The 12,979-nt window shown below is 38.3% G+C and overlaps 2 protein-coding genes and 1 pseudogene across 12 annotated transcripts in view; 1 reads left to right on the forward strand and 2 right to left on the reverse strand.

The window, feature by feature from the left end:
* PREPL (prolyl endopeptidase like) overlaps nt 1-11,645 on the forward strand; it is a 59,106-nt gene extending 47,461 nt beyond the window's left edge. For all 9 annotated transcript variants that reach the window (XM_057557768.1, XM_007190089.3, XM_057557770.1 and 6 more), the window contains 6 exons: nt 385-560; nt 3,307-3,523; nt 7,019-7,168; nt 7,578-7,701; nt 8,552-8,625; nt 8,996-11,645. In XM_057557768.1, the coding sequence (XP_057413751.1) occupies nt 385-560; nt 3,307-3,523; nt 7,019-7,168; nt 7,578-7,701; nt 8,552-8,625; nt 8,996-9,085 (831 nt within the window). In that variant the 3' untranslated portion in view covers nt 9,086-11,645. The remainder of the gene's footprint in view (nt 1-384; nt 561-3,306; nt 3,524-7,018; nt 7,169-7,577; nt 7,702-8,551; nt 8,626-8,995) is intronic.
* LOC103015432 (sorting nexin-6-like) lies at nt 1,644-3,268 on the reverse strand (annotated as a pseudogene).
* Nucleotides 9,828-12,979, reverse strand: part of SLC3A1 (solute carrier family 3 member 1) — a 48,162-nt gene continuing 45,010 nt past the window's right edge. For all 3 annotated transcript variants that reach the window (XM_007190087.3, XM_007190088.3, XM_028168492.2), the window contains one exon: nt 9,828-10,268. In XM_007190087.3, coding sequence (XP_007190149.1) covers nt 9,828-10,268 — 441 coding nt within the window. The remainder of the gene's footprint in view (nt 10,269-12,979) is intronic.

Here is a 12,979-nt window from a genome sequence, read left to right on the forward strand (position 1 = left end):
TGAGAAATGCCTATATGTAACCGGACGTATAGGAAGAATACCATGCTAGTATGTCTAACCTTGATAGGTATTTTGGCTTGTCCTGAAAGAAAAAAAAATTAGTTATACTGAGTAGTGAAGAACTCTTTAAAGTCACTTTACTGTCCTGAAAAGCTACATTTAATAAACTATTTTCAAGCCAGACTCTTGCTGTTCCTTTCTAGTTACTATTATAGGTCAGCAGAGTAGCTGAAAATTAAGGACCCTGAGGGATTTTTAGAGACCGTAACTCTTTTGTCTTAATTAAATGAAGTTGGTGCTCAACATCAATAAGCAGCACATAAAATTGGGGTTAAAACTGTTTGAAAAGACTTCTTTACCTGCATAGTAAATCTTCATTTCCAGGATGGAAAATTAGTGCCAATGACTATTTTCCATAAAACGGATTCTGAGGACTTGCAGAAGAAACCTCTCCTGGTACATGTATATGGAGCTTATGGAATGGATTTGAAAATGAATTTCAGGCCTGAAAGGCGGGTGTTGGTGGACGATGGATGGATATTAGCATATTGTCATGTTCGGTGAGTCAACACATTTTGCCTGGCCTATGAGTACTGGAGTATTGTCACATGTTCAAAATAACAGTATATTGGGGAGCAGAAGTTTATTTTCTCATTTGTATTGTTGAATTTGTGTATTCTTAAACCTGTGCTAGTAGAACCTGATTCAGTAACATATTAATGCCAAAAGCAAAAGGGTAGATTTTTCGGATTTTACACCAGATTTTTAGGATTTTTAGAAGAGATAAACCGAGCTCTGTACTTTCTTAGTTACATTATTATTTCCATTTAATTCTCCTGAGTTTGGGTTTTTCTAAAATAGCCTCTTAAGCTGGACTCCCTTTTTTCCACTCTAACTTCCATTTTATTTAAGCTGTTTTCAGGACACTATTAGTACTATATGTTTCTGCTTAAAATTCTTTACCACTTCCCCATCTCCGCAATAAAATCCAAATACCTCAGTATAGTATTTAACGTCCTAATGATTCGGCTTATCTTTGTAGTGGCATCTGTCATCACTTCCCAAACATGTCCTGCTCTCCAGCCATGCACATCCTACACATCCAGCCTCGCTACATGCTTTCAAATGACAACCTCTTTCCCCTCTGTGCCTTTGCACATGCTGTGTCTTGATGCCTTCCCTTTCTTTGCCCTTCTGGGAACTCACATTCTTCCTTCAAGACTCAGCTTAGGTATCACCTCCTTAAAGCATTCATGTTCCTGACTCCTATGTATACCCCTAACCTGACAGGTGGATGTTCTCTCCTCTGGTTCTGGTTCTGTTATAGCAGCAACCACATTGCTTGGTAGCTGTTCTCTTTCCCTGCAAAATTATGACCTCCAGGACAGAGGATTCTACTTGTTTATATTTTTAAGGCCTGCATTTAGCACAATGTCTGGTAAATAGTAAGCAGGCACTCAAAGCATATTTGTTGAGTCAGTTTTTTTTTTTTTTTAAGGAAGATTTATTTTTTTTAACAACTAGTCAAAAAATGATACTGTTTTTCCATATTAGGTACTAGAGTCTTGCAAAGCTGACCATAAGATCTATTATAGATATTATTCTTGTTTAAATTAGATGATCTTTAACATCCCTCTCATTTCTAAGATTCTCTATTTTTAAAACTAGAATAAGGTTTCATAACTGACTCATTACTAAATTATGTCACTTAAATTATTAAATCTTTAATATGACACTACCTTTGCATGCTTCAGTTCTAACTTTGCCAGTTCCACTAATTTTTTTCTGAATGCAGCAACTCTTCTTGTCTTAAAATCTCTACATTCTTGTCTTGCAGATACAGATATTTTTTCAAATTTCTGACAGCATAATTGTTGGGACGTTTCATCCTACAGAACATCTTTATTTTTCACTCTTGCTTTATCCAGTGCTTTATTACCATTTTCATAATCCAGTAGTGACCTAGATCTTTGATAGAGGAGATCCTTAGCAGCTTGAGATTCTTCTTAAGTAATATTTTAAAAGGTCAGAAAGTTTGAGGTCCTCATCAGCTGACACTTTTTCTTGTTTTATCAAACAGTTCTGAACCTTTAAGAAAAACTTGCATATATGTGTAGAATTCTGAGTTCCTAAAGCATATAATGAAGAACCAATTCTATTGTAATCGTCTGCAGCACTTTTGTGGGATCTCGTCATCCTATCAGATTTAGCAGATGCATCCTTACCTCGGTTATGATATTCTAAAAGGAATGTTCGTTCATGCTCAAAGAAATCATCTACATCCTTTACGCAAGAAACAACTACTTCATCTGCTGATTTAACCACATTTTTAAAGAAATCTTCAAGTTTCTCTTTTTTATTTTTTCCTCGCACAGTCAAATCTTGATTATATTCCAGGAAGACATAGAAATTTAAATCTTTCCTCAAAATGGGATGTGCTGCCACACAACACAGGAACACTTCATGCACTGCAATGGTCTTCTTGAATATTGCCAAATACTCAGCTTCCAGCTCCTGTTTCATCTTTGTGAATTCTTCCTTTGTCATAGACCCTTCTTCTCTAAGTTTCTGTAGTTTTTCCCTTGAGGCATCAAAATCAGGTCTTGGTGGTGCTTGGAGGGATAATGTAACCTGCATAGTCTTCACTTTCTATGAAGGAATCATGAAGCCAGATGAGTTCCTCGTGTTGTCGGACAACAGAAAACTCATTTTTTTAAAAATTTGGCAATGAACTCTTTGTGTGAACAGTGAATTTTACTTTCTCTCTCTTACTAAGAGCATCAGAAATGTCCACCTGTAGAGCAGCATCACCTTGAAGATCTACATTTATTGCTTTAAGTCCGTGGTCCTCCTCTGAGAGGAAGTCGGAGCCGTCCTGCAGGGTTGGCAGGGCCCGGCGCGCCAGGGGAGAGGATGGAGTGGGGGAGACACAAAGGGAGACATTAGTGCCAGGCCGGTGAGGTCCCCATGTCTGCCCCACGCCTGCTGCCCCCCACTGCGCGCCCGGGGCTCAGCGCCGCCTTGAATCAATTTTTGATTGTCTGTGTCGGGTTGGCAAACTTTTTCTCTGAAGAACAAAATAGTAAACATTTTAGGCTTTGCAGGCCACATATGGTCTCTGTTGCATATTCCTGGTTGATTTTTTTTTTCCCAACCTTTAAAAATGTAAAAATCCTTCTTAGCTCAAGGGCCATACAAAAACAGGCCTCTGGGGAGATTTAGCCCGCAGGCTGTACTTTGCTGACCCTGACCTATATATCATTAACATTCTTTCCCCACTAAAACTTTTTTCCCCTTTAATTTCAGGGGAGGTGGTGAGTTAGGCCTCCAGTGGCACGCTGATGGCCGTCTAACTAAAAAACTCAATGGCCTTGCTGACTTAGAGGCTTGCATTAAGACACTTCATGGCCAAGGCTTTTCTCAGCCAAGTCTAACAACCCTGACTGCTTTCAGTGCTGGAGGCGTGCTTGTGGGAGCATTGTGTAATTCTAATCCAGAGCTGCTGAGAGCTGTGACTTTGGAGGTAAGTACTCTGCCTCTACTGTTTACAGAATAGGGAGGCGTGAAGTAATAGATGCTCTAAGAAAAATTTTCTGTTACAGTTTTACCACAGCACAGGAGTATAACAAAGCTTTTAAATTTTAAGCACAGAATTGTAGCTCTGGGAGAACTTCCCTGACAGTGTTCTTTATTGATTTTTAAGGATTTCCTCTGAAGGATATTAATGGCTGTTCCCACTGATCATTTTTTATTTGTAAGAACATTTAGAGTTGGTGGAAAAGAGACAAAGCATATACGAAACACCAGATCCAGGAAGTCAGGCCAGGCACACTGACTCTGGAATGTGTGAAATCCTTTGACTCTTATTGCCCATCAACATTTCAGTCCTGGATTTAGGGGCTCTCTATTTTCACATACTCTATTCTTATTAATGGTCTTTAGGAATATTTTCCTATACTTCAATTGAAATATCTTTTCCTGTTCTGAAAAGGCTCTATAGTCTTTTCCTGATGTCCAAAGTTATGAAATTATAGCCGCTCATTTCACCTCCATCTTTCTCCTGCTTCCTGGTTAGTGTAGGGGAGAAAGAAATTTTCCTCTTCCCTCTAGGTTCTTCTGGCTGGTCTCAGAATTAAATTGACATGAGACAGATTAACAGGAGAAAAATCAAACAAAGTTTAATAACATGTATATATGGAAGAGACCCAGCAGACTGAGTAACTCACCAAAATGACCAGAATGGTGGCCATGGTTACTCACCTTCAACACCATCTTCAGCTAAAGATGGAAGAGGATGTTAGGGGTAAGACTTCAAGGGGTAGAAGGCAGTAGGAAAAGCAAAAGTTTGGTAAACAAATGTTTGCTGGGTTAGCAGAGACCATGGGGCACAGAGTGGACTCTGGTCTCTAAGCATTTCCCCACCACAGCTAGTCTGTATTTATTATCTGGTGATGCTCCTGTAATACACCCTCTATCTAAATTCTTCAGGCTGTTAGGGGGAAGATCAACGTTTCTTCCTGAGTCTTTTGGGCCTTGATTGTTTTCAGCTTGAAATAATCTGGGGGTGACAAATTTTGTTCTTCTACCGTAGATATTCTAGAAGATAATGACTAGGATGGAGAGAGTAAATTATTTTCAGGTTTTTTTTTTTTTTTGAGGGTGTGGGCTATACACTGTGGGCTTGTATTAAGTAAATAAGTGTTAAATATTCCTGATCAGTAAATCTATTTTTTAATAGAAATACTTAGAAGGGAAAAAACTCCATGCACAAAGACAGTAATGGCAGAATTATAAAGAAAATGCAACTAACCTTTGACTTTTAGAAATCAGAAAGGAGGGCTTCCCTGGTGGTGCAGTGGTTAAGAATCCGCCTGCCAGTGCAGGGGACACAGGTTCGAGCCCTGGTCCAGGGAGATCCCACATGCTGTGGAGCAACTAAGCCTGTGTGCCAGAACTACTGAGCCTGCGTGCCACAGCTACTGAAGCCCGTGCGCCTAGAGCCCGTGCTCTGCAACAGGAGGCCACTGCAATGAGAGGCCCACGCACCTCAACAAAGAGTAGCCCCCGCTCGCCGCAACTAGAGATAGCCCGCGTGCAGCAAGGAAGACCCAACACAGCCAAAAATAAATAAATGAATAAATTTTAAAAAAGAAAGAAATCAGAAAGGAAATAATCAGAAATATATGTTTAAGAATATTTATCCCACACTGCTTATAATAGTGAAGAATTGGAGGTAACGCAATTATCCAACAATTCATTCAAAGTTTGGAGCCCATTATGTCTGATTGGTAAACCTAAGTCATGTGGCTACTCTCACTCTGAGGGAAAGCTGGGAAAGGAACTATCTGGCATTTAGCTCCTCTACAGTGAGAGGCAGGCTGTCTCATAAGGTTAGGGATATTCTAAATGCACAAAAGGAGCTAAGATGCTAGGCAGCCAAAAAGAATTGCATTTGCCCATATTTGCTTAATGTTAATAAAAGAGAAAGCTGCAAAACATGTTAACAGAAGATTATACAGCTATATGAACAAAGCAGCCCCCATTTTATTAAATGTTTTAATACTGGTTATAAGCCAATGAGTGATATTCTTTTTCACCTTGGATAATTTTCAGATTTTCTTCAATTAGCATTTATTACCTTTTTATTATGTAAAATGTCCAACTGAGTTTATTCACGTGTTGTTGGGGTTTTATTTTTAAATATTTATTTATTTATTTTTGGCTGCGTTGGGTCTTCGTTGCTGCACGCGGGCTCCTCTAGTTGTGGCAAGCAGGGGCTACTCTTCGTTGCGGTGGTGGGCTTCTCATTGCGGTGACTTCTCTTGTTGCAGAGCACAGGCTCTAGGCACGTGGGCTTCAGTAGTTGTAGCACGTGGGCTCAGTAGTTGTGGCTCATGGGCTCTGGAGCACAGGCTCAGTAGTTGTGGCACGTGGACTTAGTTGCTTGGCGGCATGTGGGATCTTCCCAGACCAGGGCTCGAACTCGTGTCCCCTGCATTGGCAGGCAGATTCTCAACCATTGCGCCACCAGGAAAACCCTTACTTTTAAGTTTTAATTGTGGTAAAATAACATAAAATTTACCGTCTTAACCATTTTTAAGTGTGTTCAGTTCAGTAGTGTTAAGTACACTCACGTTGTTATGCAACCAGTTTCCATACTCCTCATCTTGCAAAACTGAAACTCTGTACCCATTAAATAGCAACTCCCCAATTTCCCCTTCCTCTGGACCCTGGGAACCACCATTCTAGTTTTCTATGAATCTGACTACACTAAGGTACCTCCTATATAAATGGAATTGTACAATGTATTATATGTCTTTTTATAACTGGTTTATTTCACTTAGATAATGTTCTCAAGGTCCATTGTGTTGTAGCAGGTGTCAGATTTTCCTTCTTTTTAAAGCTGAATTTCATTGTATCATTGTATTTATATTTTGCTTATCCATTCATCTATCAGTGGACACTTGGGTTACGTCCACCTTTTGGGTATTGTAAATACTGCTGTGAACAGGGGTGTACTCTTCAAGACCCTGCTTTCATTTCTTTTGGATATATACCTAGGAATAGAATTACTGGATCATATGAGAATTCTAAGTTTAATTTTTTAAGAAACCAGCATACTCTCTGCACCATTTTACATCCCCACCAGCAGTGCACAAGTGTTCCAGTTTGTCCACATCCTTGCCAACACTTTTTTTTCTTATAGCAGCCTAATGGATGTGAGGTGGTGGCATTTATTATGTGAATAAAAGAAACAAAACTAAAAGCAAAAATTGTGAAATTGGAAGATAAACCCTTTGTCATTTAAGGAGTCTGAATACCTTAAAAGCCAGTTATAAATCACAGGCCCTGGTTACAGACTGGCTAATTAATCTGGCTCCTGGGAATGTACATAACTTCTTGAGCTTTGTTCTGTGATGTCAGCATGTATATTCATAAAGTATAGTATTTTTCTGAAACTCATTTTACCAATTTATTAATTGAAGTTTAAATTTCTCTGGCTTTTTTTTTTTTTAAGGCACCTTTCTTGGATGTTCTCAACACCATGATGGACACTACACTTCCTCTGACATTAGAAGAATTAGAAGAGTGGGGGAATCCTTCATCTGATGAAAAACACAAGAACTACATAAAACGTTACTGTCCCTATCAAAACATTAAACCTAAGGTAGTGAAAGACAGTTATGATATACTATCCTGAAGTGATAGAGAGAATAATGAAAAGGATATTTACCCGAGCCACAGCCAGAATTTAGTAAGGCCTTAGATTGTTTCTGCTTATAATACTCAAACACCTTTCAGCCCCTTCTCTGCTCATACTCCATGTTTGTTTCCACTTAATAGCTCAGGAGACTAGATTCAATAAGATCAAGGTCTCACTAGTCAAGAAAAGGTTATTCCAGGTAACAAATAGTCTAGTATTGTGATGCCATATATCTCTCAAGAATATCAAATGAGAAAAAAAATTCTAGCACTTAGGGAAAAAAAAATTGGAGGTAGTTGTTTTTCATAATCCATAAGGTGGAAAGGGACCATAAGGAATAATATAAGTTCTTTGTACATCTCTTTTCTTTCAGCATTATCCTTCGATTCACATCACAGCTTACGAAAATGATGAACGTGTGCCTCTGAAAGGAATTGTAAACTATACTGAGAAACTCAAGGAAGCCATCGTGGAGCATGCTAAGGACACTGGGGAAGGTAGGAGACCGCCTGGGAGCAGAGGACGTAGCTACATGGACTGTCACCTTCAGTGTACTGCTCAGGGTAGTACTGCAGACCAAATCAATCACCCATGATTCTAGACAAATCACTGTTTTTCCTATGTCAACTACCCATTTGAAGCAAATGTAATAACTATAACTGCCTCGCCTGTTTTTCAAAGGACAGCATTAAAATAAGGTAGGCAAGGCACAAAGAAAAAAGTAAATTTGAATATGTACATAACTTGGAGGTGTACTATCATACTGTATCATATCATTCATTCTTTAACAAAATTAATTGAGCTATTATTCTTGGGAATCTCTAAAAACAAATTCTGAAGTTTTTGCTCTGGAGCTTCAGTGCCCAAACTAGCAGCTTTAATTTTCTCTAGATCTTTCAATTTTATTAGGCAAGAACTCTTACCATTTTTCCTTGGCAAGACATGCCAGAACCTTCTGGGCTCAGGGTCAGAGGGTCTCACATACAAGTTTCCAGACAGTTGCCCTGTATTCAGTTCTGTGTCTCACTCTCACCCATTGCTATAGTTGGTGTTTCCAGGTCACAAGGCTCTCAGATTCCGTAAGACCGATTGGCTTCCTTCTCCATATAGCCCTGTAGTCTCTTCCATCCAGCTTCCTCTGCCTCTGGTCCTCCTCCTGCTTTTCCTGTTTCAAAAATTTGTTTTCTACTGCTCTCCCCACCTCTCCTGTCTTTGTTGTTGTTGGTGGTGGTGGTTTATGCCTTTCTCCTTCACTACTATTTTAATAGAGCGCTTGGAAGGAGCCGGGTGAAATGGGTGGGTCTCGGCCGAAAACCTTCTAATTGTTTCATATGTTAACTCTTTCAGGTTATCAAGCCCCCAATATTATTTTAGATATTCAGCCTGGAGGCAATCATGTGATTGAGGATTCTCACAAAAAGGTATGCTATCAAGCCCCTCTAAGTTGACAGATGCCCAATTAGTGATGTGTTGTACTCGGCCTTTCAGTGGTTGCAGCAGGGTTTGTGCCGGCTGCTTCACCAACTGTCAGGTCTATGGCTGAGACCTGAGGGGGAAGGAGGAACTCAGAGTCAATAAAGAGAAGAGGAACTTGATAAGTGAGCTCTGTCAGAGAAAGTAGTTGTATCTCAGTTGTTGGGAACTTTCTGCCTCTGTGCCAAATAAAAAATACCTTTGCCATAAATTGCTGACTTCAGGGTTAGGTGAAGATGGATGGACAAGGAGAGACTTGAACACTGGAGTTTTACCACAAAGGCCTTCTATCTAATTTTTTAAATGTGTTTCTTTTAGATTACAGCCCAAATTAAATTCCTGTACGAGGAACTTGGACTTGACAGCACCAGTGTTTTTGAGAATCTTAAGAAATATCTAAAATTCTGAAATGCTGCATTCAGTGGAAATTGGAAACACACTGAAATATTTCATAGTCATATTTCCAGTTACATTAACAAAAGTGAGTTTTTTAAGTTAGTAAATAATTTTTTAAAATTTGTTTCTCCATCCAGATTTTGTTTTGTATACAGCTCACTTGCTTATACCATTGTCTTCATTGATGCACATGCCCCTTAACCTAGGAAAGTAGTTTTCAAACCATGCTCTGTAGAAGGACATAGAGAAGGGAGTGAAGGAAGGATTGGTGACAGCAGAACTTTCCCCTTTCCCGCATCAGAACAGGTTTGTTTTACTCTGATTTTCTTTGAACAGTTTACAAATCAAGGTCCTGCTTCTTTGCTAGTGAACATTTTTAGATACTCTAGCAGTTAAGTGATCCTCCAATTTCTGTACCTGCATTTTATGGAAGAAGAAGATATTCCTCACATTAAAATTCATTACATCTCTTTAATATTCTGGAGTCCTGAGGTGCTCTGATCATCTCTTATTGATGCTAACTCAAAAAAATTACAAGTTCCTGCAAGGGATAATTTTCTTTTAAACACTTTATTATTCTTGAAAAACATTTGAGAACCTTTCCTAAAGCAAGTTTCACTCAAGCTACAGAAATATCTAAAAATTAATTACTTCTCATAAAGTTCACCCAGCAGCATGCTGCTGTACGTGAAGTTACTGCAAATGCTTACAATAGAACAGAATGCCAGTGTCTCCATCTCTTTCACAGAGGTGCCTAACACAAGCTGTACAGTATGTTCAGTACACTGGAATAGCATGCCCGGTTGGAAACAAAACATCTGTCTTGGAAAGCTGTTTGGTGATGAAGGAGATTCCTCGTGTTGTATTCAAGGATGAGTCCTTCTCCTTTGTCCAGTGTAATGGCATGTGTATCAACTTCACGGCCTTTGTAGGCAGAATTGGTACTTAACCTTATCCTCACTCTTGTGGGAATATTTGAAATCATTTCCTTTAGATTTAGCACTGATAATTCTCCAAAATTCAGAACCATGAGGAAGACTCTGTCTGTGCCGTCCAGCTCTCTTGTGTACACAACAAAGTGGTTGTCATTCCTCAAGTAGCAAAACCAGCCCCTGCTGAGGAGCAGCTCATTGGCGTGAAGCAAACTTAATTCTTGATATAACTTCAGTGCTGATCTGGGCTGAGTCTTTTGGACCTGTTTTTTTTAAAAAGAATATTCACATAAATGTTTGATTCTAAGAGTATCAAATAAGGAATTATTTCCCAAAAAAACTTGCTTCTATTTTAACCCTTAAAACAACTACCGACTTTTAAGTATTAATAAGTAGGTAAGAATAGTTTATTTAACTACCCATAGAAACTACAAATTCAGGGTTTCACCTTGTCTGAGAGGGATTGCTGCGTGCACAGTTCTCTGCTACATCTTGGCCAGAGCTGATGTAGAGGCCAAATTTGACTCCACTGAATGTCCGTGTCTAAGTTAATGGATATTTAACTTGCCTAAAGAAAGTCCCTTTATGCTATATTTAACTGGCAGAAAAGCAGCCATCATGGCCATGGGCTCTGAGAATCTCTGGTGAACTGGGGCTTCTCTGTTCTCTTTTGTAGAATAATGTGTAGCTTGGTGTAACATTAACAGATGCTAATTATGAACAGAAAATTGCAGAAAGGGATGCAAAGCAAAATGCTGCCTACAGTGAAAGTTAAAATATGCCCATTAAAGAAGATTGGGGTTAATTTTACAGCTGTATAAAATATACATAATTTAATGTATTTTTCTTGTTTTCCTTTAACATTTCAAGCATCTTTTGTTATTACATTAAATGTCATTTTAATGGCAGAATAATAATCTAATGAATGGTTATACGATACTTAATCATTCCCTTTCATTTTGACGTTCAAGTTTCTAATACGCTTCCCCCATATTTGGATTATTTATTTAAGATATAAATATCAGAAAGACAATTATTATGTCAAGGAGTATGGATGCTTGATACATAATGCCAAATTTGTCTTCATAAAAGCTGTTGCCAAATCAGTGATAGCATTCATTTCATTGTAGTCTTGCCAGCCATGTTGACCTCAGTGGTACTGGTGGTTGTTTGGGGCAGGTGCGTAATGTGTGGTGTTTAGTGAATATCTAATGAATGTCTGAAAAAGTTTATTCTGTGTTTATCAGGTACAAAGGTGTTTATGGTACATGTATATGGTATATGTATATGACTTGTCAAATTACTACTAACATTTTCTATAGCCTTAGATAATGCATGAAAAAGCACAGTTCAGTGCCACTCACATAAGAAGTGCCCAGTAAGTGTTAACTATTATTTTTGTCTACTTAATTTACCACTTTCTAGAAGTATGTTGAAGTGTCTCTCTGTAATTGTGGATTTATCAGTCTTTCTTTGCATTTCTCATAGTACTTGTTTTATACATTTTGAAGCTATTGTTAGATGCATAGATTCATGATTTACAGTGGAATGTTCTTTCATCAGTTTTTGAAAATTGCCTTTGTCTCATGCTTTTCATATTGAATTCTATTTTGTCTGCTATTAAATATTTCCACACCTGCTTTTTGTAACTTTATTTTTTTTAAATAGAAAATGCATGCATACAATATAAAATTCAATTTTAAGAATAATATATAAATGGTTTTCTTCAACACCATCCCCTAGCTTCCCATTTTCTCTCCCAGAGATAGACACTATTACTGTTTATATTCTTTCATTGTATGTTTCATATGAAATGATACATTCCATGCCTGTGCAGACATAGGTAGACATACTTTTTCCTTCTTTACACAAATAGTGGCATGTTACCATTCTGTACCCTGTTTTTTTAATTATTTAGTACATGTTAGCGGTGGTCTCTTATCAATGCACAGAGAACTCCCTCATTCTTTTTCACAGCTGCGTACTTGTCTGTTGTATAGATTAACCATAATTGATTCAACTGGCTTTCTATTGATAAAATATATAAATCATTTCCAGAGTCTTCTGCTATCAAAAACAGTGCTGCACAATCCCACTCCTGGGCATATACCCTGAGAAAACCATAATTCAAAAAGAGTCATGTACCACAATGTTCATTGCAGCTCTATTGACAGTAGCCAGGACATGGAAGCAACCTAACTGTCCATCAACAGATGAATGGATAAAGAAGATGTGGCACATATATACAATGGAATATTACTCAGCCATAAAAAGAAACGAAATTGAGTCATCTGTAGTGAGGTGGATGGACCTACAGTCTGTCATACAGAGTGAAGTAAGTCAGAAAGAGAAAAACAAATACCGTATGCTAATACATATATATGAAATCTTAAAAAAAAAAAATCGTTCTGAAGAACCTAGGGGCAGGAGAGGAATAAAGACTCAGACGTAGAGAATGGACTTGAGGACATGGGGAGGGGGAAGGGTAAGCTGGGACCAAGTGAGAGAGTGGCATGGACATACATACACTACCAAATGTAAAGTAGATAGCTAGTGGGAAGCAGCCGCATAGCACAGGGAGATGAGCTCGGTGCTTTGTGACCACCTAGAGGGGTGGATAGGGAGGGTGGGAGGGAGACGCAAGAGGGAGGAGATATGGGGATACATGTATATGTATAGCTGATTCACTTTGTAAAGCAATTATACTCCAATAAAGATGTTTAAAAAAAAGAAAAAAAGAAAAATACTTACCAATTGGATAGGTTAAAAATCATGTTATATAAATTTATATTTCTTTTAAAAAAAAAGTGCTGCAGTAGAGATCCTTGAATATTTATCATTTTCCACATGTGCAGGTACTCCTAGATACAGATATCTAGGAATGAAATTACTAAAGGGTATGTGCATTTTTTTGTTTTGAAAGCTACAGCCAGGTGGCAAGGTTTCTTTTTGTTAGCATTTGCCTGTAATATCT

The sequence above is a fragment of the Balaenoptera acutorostrata genome, chromosome 12, assembly GCF_949987535.1.
Source record: "Balaenoptera acutorostrata chromosome 12, mBalAcu1.1, whole genome shotgun sequence".
NCBI lineage: Eukaryota > Metazoa > Chordata > Mammalia > Artiodactyla > Balaenopteridae > Balaenoptera > Balaenoptera acutorostrata.